At 36.8% G+C, this 22,106-nt stretch overlaps 1 protein-coding gene across 1 annotated transcript in view; it reads left to right on the forward strand.

Moving 5' to 3' along the window:
• The window catches only part of NRAP (nebulin related anchoring protein), an 80,066-nt gene that overhangs the window by 20,385 nt on the left and 37,575 nt on the right, over nt 1-22,106 (forward strand). Inside the window, 14 exon segments of the mRNA XM_070752682.1 lie at nt 1,321-1,425; nt 2,101-2,205; nt 2,799-2,903; nt 3,591-3,689; nt 6,393-6,497; nt 8,091-8,198; nt 8,973-9,074; nt 11,325-11,522; nt 12,245-12,349; nt 14,172-14,270; nt 18,626-18,730; nt 19,415-19,522; nt 19,751-20,062; nt 21,991-22,095. Coding sequence (XP_070608783.1) covers nt 1,321-1,425; nt 2,101-2,205; nt 2,799-2,903; nt 3,591-3,689; nt 6,393-6,497; nt 8,091-8,198; nt 8,973-9,074; nt 11,325-11,522; nt 12,245-12,349; nt 14,172-14,270; nt 18,626-18,730; nt 19,415-19,522; nt 19,751-20,062; nt 21,991-22,095 — 1,761 coding nt within the window.

Raw genomic sequence — 22,106 nt, forward strand, 5'->3', positions numbered from 1 at the left:
CCTGGTTATTTACATGTAACTTTGTCACACTTATCACAGTTACTTTTTATCTCTGAAACTCTGATAGCTTTTTTTCTAAAACTATCACTGTTCCATCATCTCTTACTTTTTCATATTAAAAATATCAGGGTTTTTTTATTTTAAATTAGTGCAAGAGAAGCTTCACCAGAGCAAACAAATTAAGAAAAAATTCTGCACTGGTATGAAACTGATAGATAATAGCTTTAGTTAATATTGTCAGAGTATAAAAGCTGTGCCAAACTCCTGAGATTTGATCACCTTTTTCATCTGCAAAATGGTATTACTATATGGATAATATAGTGGTATCTCTACTTAATAACTTAATTTGTTCCGCGACAAGTTTCTTAAGTAGAAAAGTTTGTAAGTAGAAGCATTTTTTCCCATAGGAATCAATGTAAAAGCAAATAATGCATGCAAACCCATTAGGAAAGAAATAAAAGCTCATAGTTTGGGTGGGAGGAGGAGGAGGAAGAAGAGGAGGAGGACAGTCACTGCCGAAAGAAGAAGGTGAGGTGAGGGGAATCAAAAAAAGGCTGAAAAAAAAGAGGGACTCTGAGGCAGCAAGGAGGAGCATGTGTCCCCCATACACCCGGCACGAGGCTGGCTCCCATACACTGCACCAGAGAGAGAAACCCAGGCGGGCGAGAGGGGAGAACCTCCCGCTCTTTTGACAGAAAGGCGACTGCTGCTGCTACCTGCTTCCTGTTCCTTCCCACGCTGAAGGGCTCCCCCCTCCTCTCAGTCGCTCGCTTTGTAGCTGGCGTCTTTCCGTCACTGTGGTGACTCTTCAGTTTGGCTGAAGCTGAGTTGATCCAGCCAGGGCAAAGCACCCCCTTTTGCCTTTCCCCGCCCAGATGCTCCGGGAGGCAACTTTGTGCCAGGTGTATGGGAGGCAGCGCGAGGGAGTCACCACAGCGAAGTGGTTTATTCCCTCTCCAAGAGAGGAAAATTCTTCGTTTGCTCTGGACTGCCAAAGCCTCCTTAAGCACCAACGAAAGGCTCCTCTGGCAGCCCAAAACATCCAGAGATGACCGCGATTAAAGGGGAAATGGCAGGAAACTGGCCAGGTCTTCGTGCCGCTCTGAAATTTCCTGGGAATTTTTTTGTGGCTCAAGTTCTTAAGTAGAAAATGATTCTTAAGAAGAGGCAAAAAATCTTCTTATCCAAAAAAATTCTTAAGTAGAGGTGTTCTTAGGTAGAGGTACCACTGTATATGAGCATTTTTTCTGTCTGTTTGTCTATCTATCAGGCTATCATCTTACATGTATCTTATTGTTCTTGTTAATTCTAATTTTTAAGGTTGAGTATAAGAAGGATCTGGAGAACAGTAAAGGTCACAGTATTAACTACTGTGAGACTCCTCAATTTAGGAATGTTAACAAGATCTCAAAATACACCAGTGATGTAAGTCTGATTTATTTGTGTGCAATTCTACGAATGTTTAACCTATGTACGTACTGTTTCTATATAATTGACTTTAAAAAAACACCAATAGCTTAGATCAAAGAATACAAAAACAATTACAAAAAGAAATTGCAAGTAAATTAATCACTGATACAGTAATTTATGTTAATTTTAATATTAATTATTTTCATCCGTTATGTTTGTTTATAGCCTCACTTATTAAGCAGCCTTGGTTATCAATTTTGAGTTCTAAATTAAAGGGGGAAAAAATAGGCCAAACATCTATAACTCAATAACATTTTGCTATCATTGTTTAAATAACAACAATTGAATTTGGGTATTACATGCCTTATGATGAGAAACGGTCATAATATCAACATTGTAGTATGTATTTTATGGAACATGATATCCTATTAAAAATAATCTATACTGAAGCTGTAAATCAGTATGGTTAAATTGGATTCCAATATGGTCTTTTGTTCATAAATAAGTGGATGTTTCCTAAATACAATACCACCAAAATAAAATGATAATGCAGAGCAATCTTTTGAAATAACAATATAGTTATTATATTGTAATAACTGTCAGATATTATATTGTTTTAAATTCTCTGTTAAGTTTTGCAAGGAAGAAATAACAATATTTATATGTGAGTTGTTTTGTGTTTGTGTTCAGCTCAAATATAAAGAACATTACCAGAACCAGAAAGGCCATTATGAAGGAGTTGGCATGGACCGGCGCACACTGCATGCCATGAAAGTTGGAAGTTTAGCAAGCAATGTAAGCTGTTTAAATCAGATTGTTGTTAATTATTTTATATATATCATTTCAAAATGATATTCAGCCTTTGCTTCCTGAAATGAAGGAGGGCCACACTTTTTATTATTTCTTAAGTGCTACAGGAACAACTTTATACTGTATATTTCTGTACTGTTCAAAATTATTATTTTTAAATTAAAAAATTAAATACTAAAATATAAAAATATTTACAATTATTTTTGCATGAGGCTATATCATGCCAGTTAATATATATTTTGGATCACTAGAAGAAACAATCCCCCCTATTTATGTGGCAGGTGGTTCAATTCCTCTTAGATTGTATTTTGTTAATTGACATGCTATGACTCTTGGGACTAGGCATTAAAATAATTGAATTAATTTTTAAGGAAGGGCATTCTCTTTGTTTCCCATGCTTACAAAAGTTTAGTTCATAAACTTTTCTGCCACCTGTTATTTTGATACTGCATTTAAACTCTTGAAATAATTTCATTATCTTTGACATGGATGATCTACATCTTGTTTTGTTGGTTAATTTTAATAGTTTCGTTTTTCCTTTAAAAAAATTGATCATTTTTGTGATCCTTGTGTTCTAGATAGCCTATAAATCTGACTATGCACATGATGAGTCTAACTACAATTACCCAGTGATCATGACCCCCTCCTATCAGACAACAAAGAAGCTGGATCCCCTGAAAGATGTAAATAACTTTCTCTCTTTATTTTGCATGACTTGCCATCTCTTGTAGGGAAAAGTATTTTTTGTGGCCTTTGTAAAACAGTTGTTTAATTGCAGTGACAGACATAGCCAATGATTGCTGAAAGCCTAGAAGAGCAAGTTGTTTTCTAGCTGATAGGCTGGGCCTGTGGTGTTATATCGTCATGGTGGCATCACGTAACATATCGGGACTTCCCCCCCCTTTGCTAAACTGGGCGTGGCCGTGGCCAGTGTGTGACAGCCAGCCCACGGCTGGGAATTTGACAGTCCTGGGCTAGGCTCATGAACTGTCAAGGGACTGAAAATAAGAGATACAATCCTCTATATTTAGATAGATGGGCATCAGTCCTGTTCTCATTCCTTGCAATCAAATGTCATTCCTATAATTATCTAGCAAAGTGAACTCTATCCCATGACAATACCAATATAAAAGATACTAGTTTAATACCAGTACAAGAGGTTTCAGATGTTTTAAATGAACTGTTTTTAAATGATATACAATTTGCAGCTTAATAAAGAAGTAATTAATCAATGGCAGATGAATAATGGTTAAGATCTTATAAAAATATTAATTGTATCCTGCACTGTGATTTGAAGGTTTTTGGATGAGATCAACATTTGTAATTTTTAAAGTTTGTATAATTTGAATGTTTATTTGTTGTAATTTTAGGTAAACTACAGGCAAAATATAGATAAATTGAAATACAGCTCGGTTACGTGCACACCTCAGATCCTCCAAGCAAAAATCAACGCACAGCAGTTTAGTGATGTAAGCTCTATTATGATTGTCAAATAGTTATCCCATAATACAGCAACTCTGCACAAGCAAACAGATATTTATTCCTGGAAAGGAATAATACAAAATTTATCAAGGGCAATACTGTGTAGTTGAACACACAGTAGATGTGTGCTTTTGATAAATGTCTGCTTTTGCCAGCTCCTTTTGGCCACTGAATGGCTTCTTATTTCGTTTCTAACAAGAATAAGAAGTACTGGAAGATTCAGTGTCTCCTTCTGGACCATTGTTTGAGTTGCACTAAAACAGACAATAGTGGTGGATAGGATAAGGAAGAAAAGTGTACAGAAAACAACTAGTCCCTTAGAGCAGTGGTCCCCAACGTTTTTTCCACCAGGGACCAGTTTCAGCAAGACAATTTTTCTATGGCCCAGTGGGGGCGGAAAGGGGCGTGGTTGGGGGCGGGATTAAGCATGGGGGTGCTGGTCCTCCCCGCCCCTCTTTCCTGCCATCGTCCTGTGGCCGGCAGAACCTGCCTCCCAAGCCCTCTTGCCCAGCGGGAGCTAAGCGCTGGAGAGAGGGGGTCAGGCTGGCCCTCCTGCCTCCCCCCAGCCAAAAACACAAAAGCGCCCCGCGGCAGAAGCCAAAAGAGGCTTGAGCCTCTTGGTCCTTCCCGCCCCTCTGTCCCATCCATCGTCCTGTGGCTGGCAGAACCTGCCTCCCGAGGCCTCTTGCCCAGCGGGAGGCGAAGCGCTGGAGGGAGGGGGGTGGCGGCATGAGGGCCGGCAGCTGCTGACTCCACGGACCGGTGCAACATGCCCCGCGGCCCGGTACTGGTCCACGGCCCGGTGGTTGGGGACCCCTGCCTTAGAGCATGGGGACTCAAAGTATATTTTAGTTTGATGAAGGGTGTGAAACAGATCTCTGTGGCTTGCTCAACACACATAATAAAAATAAATCCAGGATGCTATCTAGAATCAAGGAGCCCTGGTATTGCAGGCTAACTTTGGCCACAGCTGGGAGTTGATCCTAACCGGCTGAAGATTGACTCAGCCTTCCATCCTTCTGAGGCTAATAAAATGAGGACTCAGATTGTTGGGGGCAATATACTATCATTTGTAAACTACTCAAAGAGTGCTGTAAAGTGCTACGGAGTGGTATATAAATCTAAGTGCTATTGCTGTATCATGATTCTTGACAAATGTATCTTTTTCTTTTATGTACGTTGAGAGCATATGCACCAAGACAAATTCCTTGTGTGTCCAATCACACTTGGCCAATAAAATTCTATTCTATTCTATTCTATTCTATTCTATTCTATTCTAAACTGAAAAACCATAGACTGTGCAGTGACACAAATATTTCAGAGAAACATACATTAGTTAGATGTTAATTAATCATGTCTACCAGATATTTATTTTTGTAGTTATCTTTTGTTCATAAAGTATTCAGTCTTTGTATACGTTACACAATTTTTGATAGGATTTGAATATTAAAATTGAGATGTTATTTTACATTTGTAACATATCTGTACAAATAGAAACTAAACTTGAATGTCTTCATATTGTGAAATTAAATGGTTTCATGAAGCAAAACAGGCTAGGCTGAAATAATTATTCACTCCTTTCTGGAGATTTTTCTATGAATGATGAAAATGGAAAGCAATCATATCTTAACTGTCATAAGAATTGACACAGATAGAAGATGACAATTTTATGACATCAATTATTAATTTATGTAAAATCTAATATGTTAATAAAAGTAGAACTTAAAAAATGAATGGCAGAATTTCAATGAAAATTAAATGAAACAACTAACCAAATTTCCCCAATATTATACTTTATAGTTTTTAACCATTCAAGAGTTTCCTTTCAAGATATGTTAGAATATATTCTTTGAGAATATCTTCTATTTATTATTTGTTTATTAATATGCTAACAAAACACTAGCCGTTATAATATTTTTCAATAATGTTACTATATTACAAAGGAGTGATGGCAAACTTTTTTTGGCTTGCGTTCCAAAAGGCTGTGTGTGGGTGTGTTAGCATGCATGCACATGCCCACACCCCTTCCCCTCCCATGCATGCACATAATCCCCCCTTGTCCCCACATAGGCGCAAAGGCCTCACTGAAGCCTGGTAGCTGAAAACAAAATGCCCAAATAGGCAAAAGGAAGTTCTGGAAAACACACTTTTAGTTTGCTATTGTGCTATTTTTTTTGTACTCCGAAGGGTTTAGGGAAGCTTCTTGAAGCTCCAGAGTGCAAAAAACAGTACAATGGGCAAACCAGAAGTTTGGAAACCGCACTTCCGGTTTGCCCATGGTGCTTTTTTTGCACTCCAGGGCTTCACGAAGCTTCCCTGAACCCTCTGGTATGCAAAAAAACAGCACAAAGGCAAACTGGAAGTCCGTTTTCCAGTTTGTCCATTGGGCAATTATTATTATTTTTTGCCTCTGGGGCTTCAGGGAAGGGTCCAGAGGGCAAAACGGCCTTTTCTAGGTCAAATGTCAGCTGCCCAGCATGCGAATGTGCACTGGAGCTGGCACAGGACAAAGTTTCGAGTGCCCTTCAATATGGCTCCGAATTGCATGAGTGCCATAGGTTCATCATCATGGTTATAGGGTAACATTAAGATTTTACATTCTTTTTCAAAGACCTAGCATAGCTTCACAAATAGCATTATGATCTTGATTAATTACAAATACTTAAAAACATGTTTTTGACTTTTGCCAGCTAAATTATAGAGCCAACTATCAGAAAAACAAATCACATTATACTTTGCCTCAAGATGTACCAGAGCTAGTGAAGGCGAAAGCCAATGCAGAATTATACAGCGAGGTAAGATTTTTCCTTATTCCAGTGTAGATATTGGTTTAAGTGAATTGGAAGAGAGAAAAGGAAGGCATTAGAGAAAGAGAAAAGTGGGGATATCAGGGCTTTGTTTTTAGCTTTAAACTTTAAACAGTGTTCCCTCGATTTTCGCGGGTTCGAACTTCGCGAAATGTCTATACCACAGTTTTTCAAAAATATTAATTAAAAAATACTTCGCGGTTTTCCCCCCTATACCATGGTTTTTCCCACCCGATGACGTCATATGTCATTACCAAACTTTCGTCTGCCTTTAAAAAACATTTTTAAAAATAAACTTTAATAAATAAACATGGTGAGTAATAATCTAAATGGTTGCTAAGGGAATGGGAAATTGTAATTTAGGGGTTTAAAGTATTAAGGGAAGGCTTGGGATACTGTTCATAGCCAAAAATAGTGTATTTACTTCCGCATCTCTACTTTGCGGAAATTCGACTTTCGCGGGCGGTCTCGGAATGCATCCCCCACGAAAATCGAGGAACACTGTATTTTGCTTCAGCTACTCAGCCATGGCCTGGAGCCTTGAAGCTGTTCAAGACTGCCTGCTAGTCATTTATCTGTAGAGTCTGCCAATTGAACCCTATAAGAATTGATTCTGAGTAAGCAAAGCACAAATTAGTTTAGATAGTAAAGTCTGAGCATTTATTAGCAGGAAGCTGAGAGACAAAGTTCTGTTTCCTGCTGGTGGTGGAAGAAAGAAACAATGTTTAGATTATATAGAAGAAATACTGCCAGGGTTCAACACATGACAGGAAGGTAGATTAAGTTTCTGCTGTTCCATACAACAATCCAGCTAACAACTGCTGGCTAGGGATTTCAGGAAGGGAAAATCATGGTTTCTCGCTCTTAGCTACCATGATCATGACCAGTGGGAGAGAAGAAACCTGCATTGCCTTTGTCATGGTTCCATCAACTGTAAAGAAGAGAGAAGGCTTGTGAATTTAGTCCTCAACCTAAACTATGAAATAGGATTCCTTTCAGATTCCCTTCTCACCCTTGGGTTTCACTTGCTTAAATGAACCCTGTCTGAAAGCATTTCTGAGTGAACCAAGCTCATCTGCATCTAAGTGATTCTGAATAATACACAGACATGGATGTAAATATAGCCTAAAACAGGGTCTATATGCTCCTATGCATACAAACAGTCGTTGATTTAAGAACAAAATGGAAATCAGAATTTCAGTTGCTAAGCGAAGCAGTGATTAAGTCAGCTATTATGTAATGGGACTTGATTTTATAATGATTTTTATGGTAGTTGTTAAGGAAATAACCTTGGTCATTAAGTGAACTTTGCTTCTTCAATTGATTTTGCTTGTTGAAAACCAGCTGGAAATGTTACAAGTCATATCGTAAGTATGAACCAGTTACAAGCACCAAAGTTGTGATTTCATAACTGCAGAGGTGGTGCAATGATTGCAATTTTGAAGATAGGGAGGCCATTGTTAACTATCATTGAATAAATGGCCATAAGTCAACTGCTACCTAGTTCGCTATGTTTTTATATGTATGCCTTATTTTTATTCATAATACAGTATATAATATGCAACTATATTTGCTTCCTAGGTTAAATACAAAGAAGATTGGCAGAAAAGCAGGGGCCGCAACTTTGAAATAAAGTTAGATTCCAAGTCTTTGATTGCGGCCAAAGCTTCAGGAGATCTTGCAAGTGAAGTAAGTTCTATATGTTTTTGAAGAATTTATAGTAAAAATCATCATACTTTATATAAATGAAAACAAGGTGTTTTAGAAATTCAGGGACTATTTACGGGACCGTCTCTTGTCATATACCTCCCAGAGACCTATAAGAGCACACAGAGTTGGCCTCCTCCAGGTCCCGTCAACTATGCAATGCAGGTTGGCGGGACCGCGGGAGACGGCCTTCTCTGTTGTCATCCCAGCTCTATGGAATGAACTCCCCTTGAAGTCCATACTGCTCCCACTCTATTACCTTTTCGTAAGTCCACGAAGACCTGACTTCCCAAAGAATATATATATATGCCATAAACTTGGATAGAATAATCTCTGCATTCTAGACACTTTCTGAATGAAAGTTTGAAAATTAATTTTCAGGGCTTGAAATTAAGCATGCATGCAGATAAAAATAGACAAAATCTTAATGAACCAAAACATATGTTTAATTCATTTCAAAGTATTTCAAGCAATATTTAATTAGGTACTTAGATTTAATTTAAAAAGACTGTATTTAAGCATAAATGTTCACAGTCCCTTTTAATTCCAGGTATATATTTTGGGTTTTGTAACTATTGTCATAAAATTGTTGCCCTGATATGTACAGCAAAGAATTTTTAAGGAAACCTCCCTCGCCCTCCACATTATTAGAATTTACTTTGTACATTATTCAGACTTTCAAACTCCAGGAGGTTTATATCTAGGGGTCATAGTGTATAATTCTATAATTATTACGTACTTATTTTCTCCATAAAGATTAAATACAAAGAAGACTATGAGAAAATGAAAGGAAAAGCTTTGTCAACAAAAGATTCGAGACTTCTGCACTCTATGCAAGTAGCCAAAATAAATAGTGAGGTAAATGTACTTTCATATTCACTTTTATTATTTCTTTAGGATTTATAGGACCCACTGATTACAGTAAAAAATTAGTATGTCTTCTTATTAGACTTCCTTATTAAGCAAGACAATAGTAGTTAGGGGTTAAAAGCTTAAACCCTGTAGAGATTGGAGACCAAATAGTAATAATGATCAAGTCATGTTTTTTACACTAGGAATCAGACTCACATGATTCATTTCCTATTCCCTTGTTATTTCCTTTCATTGACTAGCAATACATCTGTTCTATCATTATATATGTCAATCATGCTTAACGTTAAGCAAGGATGGCAAAGTTCAGATTCTTCATGATTATAATAAATGCAGCTGTGCAATATTTGTGGTTTGGGAAGATGTAAGATTTCCTTATATTATAACTGATAATGCAGTAGAACCATAATTTGTTCCATAACTTTAGTCGCAAAACTATTTGGTCGTGACCAGAACCTAATTTTGGAGATTTGGTGCTTACAAAAATAATGACATGGAAGGGGAAGTCGGCCACAAAAAAAAAGTGATTTTTTTGTTTTGTTGGAACCTGATTTGGTCACGGTCAGAAGCGTTCACGATATTGCCAGAGTTTTAGATCTTCGTTCAAAGAAACTTGCATTGAAACTTTGGTTCAAAATAAGTTATTAAGGTATAAAATACATTGAAATAATTGAATTTATGCCAATCTAAATCTGCATGAGATTGTATGTTTATTTGGTTGAAATATATAGACGTGGGAACTGAAACACATTCAGAGGTCGGATATTCCTCTTCTTCAACATACTGAATTATGTCAACAGATGTAGTTTTGCAATGGAGAAATCCTGAACTAAGTGTGATAATAATAATAATAATAATAATAATAATAATAATAATAATAATAAATTAGATTTGTATGCCGCCCCTCTCCGAGGACTCAGAGCGGCTCGGAGTGATCCATCTACTCTAGAGGTCTTCAAACTTGGAAATTTTAAGACTTGTGGACTTCAGCTGGAGAATTCTGAGAGTTGAAGTCCACAAGTCTTAAAGATGCCAAGTTTGAATACCTTTGATCTACTCAAAAGAAAGGAAGATAATCTTTTCCTTTTCCTAAGCAGAAAATTGTTTTCATTCTTTTTCTCTCAGAGGTTGAAAATTGAGAAAACCCATTACATTTTATTTATTTCTTAATAAAAGCATGGGTACTTAATCAGAATGCTGATTTTTTGGTCTTTGCTTTAACACCCCTAAAAGAAATGGGATCATAGCCCATCCCCAAGAAAAGGTATGGCATGCTTATGGCACCTTGAGCCGCATTTGATATGCAGGTTAAACTTTTTGCAAATGAAAACCAACATTTATCTAACTTTTGCAGCCAAAGAATAAAGCATGAATTATTCCAATACAGTACCCAGCATAATTATTTGAAAATAATTCAGTTAAGTGTTAGTAAAAATTTTACATTTTACTATAAAATATAAAGAACTTTTCACAGTGCTAGTAAAGAAAGCTGGAACAAAATTTAGACTTTCAACTCTTAATCAGATAAGCAAGTTTGTTCAAAGATTTGAAGGAACTGAAAGTTGTTTTATCATACTCATTGTTTGTTATGTGTAGGAGTTCAAACATTTTAGCAAGGGGTTTTCTGCTGGTTGTTGGGTGGGCGTCAGTAGTGGGTTTCAATTAACTTTGCTACCAGTTCACTATTGGTAGCACATGGGTTCACATGTGGGGTGATTCTGTGCATGAACAGAGACAACTGGGCGGAGACAAAAGTTCCTGCTTCAGCTACCGGTTCGCCTGATGCAGGGCAAACTGGTAGCAATCCACAATTGGTGGTCATGGGCATGGTGGGCATGGTTTAGTTAGAACCAAGGCTGGGGGGCAGCTTTTCCCTTCCCTGGCTCCGAAGGCTTTCCTTGAGCCTCCGGGAGGGTGAAAATGGCCTTCCCAGAAGCCCTCTGGAGGCCAGAAAAAGGCCTCTTTCCAGCCTTCTTAAACTTCGGTAGGCCTCATGCTCACCCTGCACTTTCCTGCATCCAAAATGGAACTCCTGAAAGGGGAGGGGTAGGGTGAGAGGGGCCAGACAGGAATGGAATTTAATGGTTCTCTGAACTGTACAGAATCTTAGCTAGAGGTTCTTTCAAACACCTGTGAATCCTCAGCTGCCCTTCCTTGGAAGGTAACTGCTAATTCAAGGTTGGTGTTTCATCAAATTGTTTTAATTTTTGGTAATGCAATATGTTGACATTACTGCAGATTGCATATAAAAAAGATTTTGAGAAGAATAAAGCACATTTCCATTTACCACTGGATATGATAAATCTGAAGCATGCAAAGAAAGCCCAAGCTCTGGCTAGTGATGTTGATTATAGGAAGAAAATACATGAATATACAGCAATTCCAGAAGATCTAAAGACACAGTGGGCCAAAAAGGCCTATGGGCTACAAAGTGAGGTAAGATAAAAGGCATTTCATTTGTTATTATTTAAAAAAGTATTGTTAGAATAAATATGTGGTTCGAATCTATTGGTTATAGTTTGGTCTATTAAATCTGGGCTGCAAAAATCCAGATTATCAGTAGATTGAAAAATCTAATTTTTTTGTCTGCAACCTGTTGGCCATCCGTAGTTTTATAGTCCAGATGGTACAGCATGGGTATTGTCATTTACAGACTATATGTTAAAACTGAAGACCAATCTACATGGAATTACATATGCGCTGTAAACATAAAAATTTACGGTATTTAATTTGACTTAAATTTCATTAAATTAATATATTTATTCTCATGAAAAATATTTTGGTAATTTGAACTCTAGTAGTACTAACAGTAGTACCAAGAGTTTTATACTGTACTTTACAATTTTATACATTTATACAGTTGTATATAAAACTTTATAAATGTACAGTATGTTGTTGTTATAACTTACATCTTTATTTGCATTTATTATTAGATTTATATCCTACTTTTATTTCGATGGTATACGTAATGTTCTTGTGTCCTAATTATAGTTACCTATGTCTGAGCTGAGAGAAAGTGACCGGCCCACGCAAACAGCTTTCATGTCTAAGAAAGGATTAGAAGTTTCCTAATTACTCTTGCTACACATAGATTGCCAATTTAATATATTTTAGTAATACAAGTCTACTTAAAACTTGTGAATTTCCCTTTCTTTTAGCTTCAGTATAAAACTGACCTTCAATGGATGAAGGGAGTTGGTTGGATAGCGGACCAAAGTATCAATATTGAACAAGCAAAAAAAGCAGGAGAACTCATCAGTGAGGTCAGTTTACTGATTATACCCAAATATTATACTTTTTTAGCTTTATAGAAAGTAAAAGCACTTGTAAGTATGCTGATGGCATGACCTACTGTGTTATGGATTTTCAAACATGTGATCGACTGTCATACCATCAGTTGAGTTATATTAAATTAATAGCAACAATTTTTCTGCAAATGTAGAGGTCTGCAGAATTTATCATTTTGTTAAAATATTGAACCTATTGTTCTATTGGCAGTACAGTAATCCCTTGCTACTTCGCGGTTCATCTTTTGTGGATTCGCTACTTCACAGGTTTTCAAAGGGGGCTTAAATCCATTGAAAATTTTAAATCCATTAAAAAATCATAAAATTCTTCTACAGTACTACTGTACTCTATTAAAGAAACTGGTAGGATATCACATGTAGTTCCAGCTGAGAAACATTATAGAATGACTGATTAATGCAAAGGGTGGGTTTTAAAAGCCCAAATACTCGTTGAATACATAAAAAAATATCTTTCCTCTACTTCACGGAAATTCATTTTTCATGAGTCCCCTTGGAACCCATCTCCCACGAAAAACGAAGGATCACTGTATAAGTTCCATCCTTTTCTTACCTGCAAGAATGTCATGATGGACTGATAGAAGAAGCGGAAGTTGGCACAGGTTTCCTGCTTTTATCATTTGTCCTCCCAAACCATCTTTACTCTCCATATATGTGTATATGATACAAATACAAATAGGTAGGGTTTGCAGTGTCATTGCAGTGCATCATTATAGTTAATAATGAATGCCCATGATATTAAGATAGTACCATAAATCTTAAATCCATACCCACAGTAGTGCATTTTGCACTTGATTGAGAAATTGAGTGAGATAGTATACATATTTCCGTTTTTAAATAGTATATTTCAAGTTATATCAATTTCAGCCAAATATGAACATATGTGAATAATGAAGGATGTGATTACAATTAATATCACAACTACAAAGAGCGTTGGTGACTCAGTGATTAGAATACAGTATTGCAGGCTAACACTGTATTCCTCTGTCAGGAGTTGGATTCTGATTGGTTCAAGGTTGACTCAGCCTTCTATCTTCTGGGGACCCAGATTATTGGGATCAATACTTTAACTTAGACCACTTAGTGAGGGCTGTAAAACACCATCAAACACTATATGTCTAAGAGTGATTGCTATTGCCATAAACAATGGGTCATTTGGAAGCCACAATTTTACCATTGTGCCACATTATACCTATTATTCTGGTCCCAACAATTAGGAAAGGATCATTTTTAAAGACCTCTTTAAGGTTTCTGAGGGTTGTAGATGGTTGTATATGGGAGATGAGAGCATTTAGGAGGACAGATGTTGCAATGGAAAAGGCATGTTTTCTAATTCGCACTGAGACACTGTTTAACAAAGGGAACAATATCTTGATCCCTCACTCTGATTCACCCTGAATGAATGCAGCCATTAGCTGGCTTAATTTTCTTTAGATACAGCTATAGAAAGAGTGGACAAGAAATGTTTTATTGAACTATCTGAAAGACAAATAGTCAAAGCTTAGCCTTAGAATAGCCTCCTTAATTTTTAAGTTAATGAAACTCCATTATTTAAAACTACCAAACAAAAACCTGAAAAAATGCATGGATATTGTTAAACTTGCATTTCATCAATGGAGCTAGCTTTAACTTCCAAGTTGACAATGATATTTTTAAAAATAAACCTTATAGTTCTATTGGGACCTATACTAGAAATGAATGGAAAGCATAGCTGACTGGTTTTAAAGTTGAACAAATCTCATGACAATGTTTGAATCATCTTAAAATGTATTTTAATTAGAAAAAGTATCGACAGAGGGCTGATGCTCTAAAGTTCACAAGTGTTGCAGACAGTTCCCAGATCCAACATGCGAAGAAGAGCCAGGAACTGCAGAGTGATGTGAGTCTGCCTTTAACCTTCTTTCTGTATTGATTTGTTATTGTTAAAAACAAAAAAATCCATGGGGACAAATTGATTGATAATTATTTGATTGATTGATTGATTGATTATGTGTCACCAAGGTAATGTTAACTCTTATTGTTATCAATAGTTTTATTTGTTTTGTTTCATTTATAATTTGTGAATCAAAAACAGGAATAATATAAAAATACAATGACAGGGATGATAGGCATGTTAATGCACTTATGCACACTTCCTCTACAGACCTCTTAAGTATGAAGTGAGGTCCAGGGAAGTCAATTTGTGACTAAAACTCTGAAAATTGAGACAACTGAATCAGGTAGAGCATTCCAGACTTTGATAACTCTGTTGCAAAAAAATCATATTTTTAGTCAAGTTTAGAACAATTTACATTGAGTTTAAATCAGTTGTTTGTGTGCTTATTATTATGATTAAAACAGAAAAAATCATTTACAGGTAAAACATTACTACACACAGTTTTATATGCAATAACTAAGTCTTACTGCAAGCAATGCAGTTCCAAGTTATCCAAACCAAGAATTTCGAGCCTAGTAGCATAGGGAATTCTATTATGCACAGAAGAGTGCAAACTTTTGTCATAAATACTTCTGAACCCACTAAATTGTACTAATATAACATATATGATTCCAAACAATTGAACAGTACTCTAAGATTGATTTAGAATAAGTTTTATAGGATCTAGTTAGCAATACAATGTTTACAGCAAATAAGCTTTGTAGAATTACGTTTACAACTTTTAGTGCTTTTTAAACAAAGCTGTTACAGTGAACTTTGGAGCGTAGATTGTCATGGGTACAGTAAGTACACCTAGGCCCTTAACAAAGTGAGGACATCTGCTAGATCCATACCATTGATGACCATTCAGACACTTAATTAAGATCACTTTGCAAAATGACATACCGTAATTTTCTGTAGTATTAAATCATTTTACGTCATTGGCAAAAATGACGCAATAGCTTTTAAGTTGATCACATAAATCATTGGTAAAGAGCAAGAAAAATATGAGACCTAAAATGCTTTTCTCCATGACAATCTAACCTAATGAGGTCCTTCAGGTCTTCTGACAATGCATGCACCGGCATTGTAAACTGAGTCCATCCACCTTGCTCCTGCTGCTCCTCTTTTCTTTCCTTCCATCTTTCCCAACAGGAGAAGCTTCCCAGAAAGCTAAGTCTCAAATACGAGTGGTGAATGATAGGAAGATTCAGCAGTGAACATTTTCTATTTCTTACACTGGTTCATATGTAGTTCATCTGTACTACTGTAAGAGCTGTGGTGACACAGTGGTTAGAATGAAGCACTGCAGACTACTTCTGCTGATTGCCGGCTTCCTGAAATTTGGCAGTTCAAATGTTACCAAGCTCAAAGTTGACTTAGCTTTCTGTTTTTCCAAAGTCGGTAAAATGAGCACCCAGATTGTTGGGGGCTATATGCTGATTCTGTAAACTGCTTAGAGAGCGCTGAAAAGCACTGTGAAATGGTATATAAGTCTAAGTGGTGTTGCTATTGTTACTACTTAATTTTTAGATTGTTTTAATATTTATGTTTTTAGTTTATGTATATTTATTTTTTTAGATTGCAAAATACCCAGAGTTACCCTGCAGTAAAATTATTTATTTATTTATTGGATTTCTATGCCGCCCCTCTCTGAGGATTCGGGGCAGCTCACAGCATACAAAATATACAATACATAATGTAATCCAATTAACTAATTAAAAATCTAGAAACCCTCCCCCCAAAACCATTATAAAATCATTCCATTCACTCCACATTCTCTCAACACATTGACTGGGCAAGGGGAAAAGATCTAATGGCCCCAGGCCTGGCGGCATAAGTGAGTCTTCAGACTCTTGCGGAAGGCAAGGAGGGTGGGGGCAGTACGAATCTCTGGGAAGCTGATTCCAGAGGGCTGGGGCCCCCATAGAGAAGGCTCTCTGCCTAGGTCCCGCCAAATGACATTGTCTGTTGACGAAACCTGGAGAAGGCCGATTCTGTGGGACCTGACTGGTCGCTGGGATTCATGTGGCAGAAGGCAGTCTCAGAGGTATTCTGGTCCTATGCCATGTAGGGCTTTATAGGTCATAACCAACGCTTTGAATTGGGTCCAGAAACCAATTAGCAACCAATGCAGACCACGGAATGTTGGAGAAATGTGCAAATGCCTGGGCAAGCCCGTGACTGCTCACGTGTCTGCATTGTACACAATTTGTAGTTTCTGAACGTTTTTCAAAGGTAGCCCCATGTACAGAGCATTGCAGTAGTTGAACCTCAAGGTGATGAGGGCATGAGTGATTGAGCAGAGACTCTCTATCTAGGTAGAGCCGCAACTGGTGCACCAGGTGAACCTGGCCAAAAAATGGGCAGCCGATCAATTTTATAAATAATGTAGAAATGTGTTGTTTTACCATTGTTTTGGATATTATAGTGATTAAAGTTGTGTGAAAAACACCTGAACTTCTGTATATCTTTCTTCAGCAAGACTGTACTGTTTGTTGCTGAGTTTACAGTATGTTTCTGTCCTCCACAATTCCTAGACAGAATTGTTGAGAGTTAGGTTACAAGTTTCATAAATTATCATTGATTGCATAGTTAGCAAGAGGTTTAGACTGGGGTTTGGCATTTTTATCCACCTACTGAGACTTTCCACAGCACCTGGGATGGCAGATGGTGTTTAATGGTGTCAACGGTATCATCACAAGCTGTAATGTGTTCCAAGTAAAACTGCCTTTTCCAATTGACTGATGTTGATTTTATCAATGCTGATAGTGTTTAAGGGGTTCTCTAGTTACACACAAGGCATTTATTATTATTAGTAATATCTTTGCTGCTATCTTTGTTTTATTTACATTATGCTTCTATGTAGAACTCTTTGTATTTTGTGATATTTTCTCAGTTCTTTTTCTTTGATTTGGCTGTTTCCAAGACTGTAATGTCCACTATCCAGACTTATTTTCTTTTTCTTAATATCAGTTATTAAATCTGAGATGCTGTGTGGCAGGTGCTTGTCTGTTGAATTCTAAAATTCCAGAGACTAGTTTCTTCATTTTTTATTACTTTGTGTATTTTGTAGTCTTACCAGTTCTTGCTTGCAGGCAAAATAGGTGAAATAATAGACAATGAAGAAGCTAAAGTGCTCTGGGATACTTTTTTTTAATTATTATTCTGAAATCTTTCCATTATTTATAAAATAGTCATCATACTACTTTGTATTAGCTTATTAGGGGAAAGCAGCCCATTCTGATGCAATATAATATGCAGAAGGTAGCATGAGCTGCAAAACAATTTTTCACGCTGTGAATAAGAAATTGTTTCATTCTCCTACTGTAGTGCTTCTACGGCTTACACAGATTGTGATCATAATGATATTACAGTGTTCCCTCGATTTTTGCGGGTTCAAAATTCGCGAAACGGCTATACCACGGTTTTTCAAAAATATTAATTACAAAATAATTTGTGGTTTTTTCCCCTATACCACTGTTTTTCCTGCCTGATGACGTCATATGTCATCGCCAAACTTTCGTCCGCCTTTAATAAATATTTTTTTGAATACATTTTAATAAATAAACATGGAGAGTAATCATCTAAATGGTTGCTAAGGGAATGGGAAATTGTAATTTAGGGTTTAAAGTGTTAAGGGAAGGCTTGTGACACTGTTCATAGCCAAAAATAGTATTTACTTCCGCATCTCTACTTCGCAGAAATTCAATTTTCGCGGGCGGTCTTGGAACGCATCCCCTGCGAAAATTGAGGGAACACTGTATTGACAAACCCAATTCTTTACAAAGTAGAATTTGGAGAAACAAAGCATATTCATGAATCATTATGACTTCTTCATGAATTTATGACTTCTTTATACATGCTAGTCAACAATTCTATCATTGGCTTTTTTAAAAAAGAGGATTGCAATCTGAATTATATACTACTTTATGTCCTATGATTTTTTCCCCCTTTTCCTTCTCTTCCTTTCTATTCCTTCTTTCCCTTTTGCTTTATTTTCCTTTCTTACCCTGCTCTGCTTTTCCTTCTCCCTGCTCCCTTCCCTATTATATAGGGAAATGTATAGGGGACTGGTGTATAAATTTATAGAAAACATTTATGGCAAATCTGTTCATTAAGCAACATTTCATGCTAGGGTATGACAAATAATATGTTCTGTCTACCTGAACCACTGTAGCCTGTCCGCTAATGTCAACTATTGGGCTAAAAATTGGATCTAGCAGAAGGCATGTTGATATATTTGTAAGAGCTTAGATATTTCTTATTGCGCCTTATACTGCTCTGGGTGTAATGATTTGGTATGTTTTTGTGAACAGATTGCATACAAGGCAGCAAAAGAGGATTTTCTTCACAACTATGCCATCAGCAAAGATGAGCCTCTATTCATACAGGCCAGAAGAAATGCTGCAAATATTAGTGAGGTATGTTGTGATTTGAATTATCTTACCAACCGATTTCCCCTTCCATGACATTTTTTGGGATTATAGAATGAATTATGGTCATGACCAAAGATTCTACTCTGCTATGCTTGTACAAGTTCTGAAATATTTCTACCAAAAAACTTTAGAAAGGTGCACAACGCATGTGGGTATTTATACATTTATATATAATATACATTTATATAAAATAAGAATTCAACAATATCTCTTAAGAACTTTGTGAATTATAAGTTGGTATGGATTCTCAGTCTCTGTTAGACAATGTTAGCTAGTTTCTGCCAGATAACTAGCATCTAGTATTCATTAAGAGTGATAGTGTCTCTTTACTGTTGGGGGTTCTAATTCCAATTGCCCCATTCAGTTTCACAATGTCAGGAATAATGGAAGTGAAATTTAAAGTGTTTAGATTATCCCATTAGGCAAAAGCCACCATAGAACTTTTGAGGTTGAACAGCTATGTTGCTAATATTTCAACTTTCATAAGGTTCTTCTTAATTTGACCAATAGGGAAACAAACAAGCTGGATTAAGCATAGGAACTTGAAATCGATTTAAATAACTGGTAAAACAATACAGATCTTATTCCTTTTGGAGATATTGGGTGCTATTACAATGCCTTTGGCTCATGACAGTAAGCAAAATAATTGTGGTATTTACATATTTTTAGAAAATTTACAAGAGTAGCTGGGAGAGGCAGAAAGAGAAAGGATTTGAACTTCATCTTGACGCTATACCATTCCTGACAGCCAAGGCAAAGAGGGACCTAGCAAGTGATGTGAGTATTGATTTAAAAATATGCTCCCTTGGGAATTATTAAACCGAGAAAAAATGCATACATCTTTGTATAAGCATTTTGCTAATCATTAAATTATATCTGATAAACAAGAACCAGAATGCAGGACATATCTTTATAAGAAAGCTTGCCTGGATCTGATGCCACAGTTAATAACGAGTAGACTATTTTGTTCGTTTTGCTGCCATAATCTATTATTTTTCTCAACAGATAAAATACAAGGAGGATTATGAGAAAACTAAAGGAAAGTTGATTGGAGTGCAAGATGTGAGCCAAGACTCACAAATGTCTCACTTGCTTCATGTATCCAAGTTGCAGAGTGACCTGGAATACAAAAAGGCATTTGAAGATGTAAAGAATCAATATCATGTGTCTATGGATATGGTAAATCTTGTCCATGCCAAGAAAGCTCAGGACTTGGCCACTGATAGAGGATACAAAACAATCATGCACCGCTATACAGCCTTGCCCACAGATATGAAGGTAGAATGGGCCAAGCAGGCTTATGGCTTGCAGAGTGATGTAAGTCCCGAAGTTTGTTATTTTAATACAACCTTGCACTCCCTTAGCCATTTGGGGATAATCATAAAATAATAACTTTGGATGGTTAATCTTTGGTAGGTTTACTGATAACAACTATCATAGTATTGATTATATACCAGATCCACTGAAAGAGTGGCTCTATGAAAAGATCAGGAGCTTGCTAAATTATAACTTAATGCAATATGTGATTCCACAGTGGTAGGAGTTATAGTGCAATAGTGACCCCTATGACAATCATTAAGTGTTGTACCACATGATTCTTGACAAATGTATCCTTTTCTTTTATGTACGCTGAGAGCATATGCACAAGACAAATTCCTTGTGTATCAAATCACATGGGCCAATAAAATTCTGTTCTATTCTATTCAATTTGATCTGATATGCCACAGTTACTCAGATATAATGTATATTGTTTATCCTGGATGAAAAACAATTTCATCTATGGAACCCTGTAGGTTTTTAAAAAAAATACAACTTTGTATAAGTTCCTGAAAATGAGGGTAATATTGCAAAATGGATCTGGAAATGAGGGTAGTATTGCAAACTATGCAGAGTAAGTGCTTTTTCATAGTAATATAATGTTTGCAAACCAATATTATGATTCTTATCTACCTCTATATGATTGGGAAGTACATAATATTTTGGGGTGAGCATTAGCCAGCATTATGAACAGAGCAATAATGCAAAGGATATGAAGATATGTTATTTTTTTCCATGGGTTTGGGGGTGGTGAGGGAATGTGTGCACAATCATATTTTTTTTAAAAAATGGGGCTAATTTGAATTTAATTTATAATTATTTACTTTTATTTATTTATTTATTTATTATTTATTATTTAGATTTGTATGCCGCCCCTCTCCGCAGACTCGGGGCGGCTCACAACAAAGTAAAACAATTCATGACAAATCTAAATTATAGTTTAAAATATTTAAAAAACCCCATTTACTAAGCAAACATACATACAAACATACCATGCATAAATTGTATATGCCCAGGGGAGATGTCTCAGTTCCCCCATGCCTGACGACAAAGATGGGTTTTAAGGAGCTTCCGAAAGGCAAGGAGAGTAGGGGCAGTTCTAATCTCTGGGGGGAGAGTTGGTTCCAGAGAGTCGGGGCCGCCACAGAGAAGGCTCTTTCCCTGGGGCCCACCAACCGACATTGTTTAGTTGACGGGACCCGGAGAAGGCCCACTCTGTGGGACCTAATCGGTCGCTGGGAATCTTCCATCTTGGAATGGCAAGAAATTATGCCATCTGTTTCATCAAGCATACCAGATGATGGGCCCCTATAATAGAGGCACGGGTATTTGCCTGATGATGATGAATTCACATATCCCTCTTTCATATAAGTAAGGGTAGAATTAACACATAGGTTATTTGCACTGGCCTTCTCCAGCTATACAAAAAAAGGGATTAAAATAAGTCATTCTTGTAGGTGCCTTCACTAATTTCCTTTACTGCCCCAAATTTTTCCTATGGCTGTAACTCAATTCACACTTACCTGGAGTAAGCCTTATCATACTCATTTTCCTTATTTCAAGAAAATAGACAAAAGATTTCTATGGAGAAATCTTTTGAACCAGCCCTGGTTTTCATGACTGATGCTTTGAGAATGTTGTCAGAAACCATTTAGTCATCAGTAAAAGGGAGTAAATAAATAAGTTCCTTCTCGATGCATTTTCTTTTAAACCTGATAGCAAAAAGGTTCACTGTCAGCACATTCACAGTCTCTTTTCTAAGGCAACCCCCCCTGCTTTTCACATTTCTACCCACAGTTGCAAAGAAGTGGATAAAACAAAAGCAGGCACTAATTTGGCTCAGTTGGTGTTCTGATGTGTGAGTTCTTTAGGTGGCATTTTTAATGTGTGAGCAGCCACAATGGAGCATTTTCATTTCCTTTTGTCAGAACCGATATAGAGCAGATCTGAACTGGATGAAAGGAGCCGGATGGATCGCCACTGGGTCATTAAATGTGAAGCAGGCTCAGAAGGCAGGAGAACTCATTAGCGAGGTGAGATTTCA

The sequence above is a fragment of the Erythrolamprus reginae genome, chromosome 5, assembly GCF_031021105.1.
Source record: "Erythrolamprus reginae isolate rEryReg1 chromosome 5, rEryReg1.hap1, whole genome shotgun sequence".
Classification (NCBI taxonomy): domain Eukaryota; kingdom Metazoa; phylum Chordata; class Lepidosauria; order Squamata; family Dipsadidae; genus Erythrolamprus; species Erythrolamprus reginae.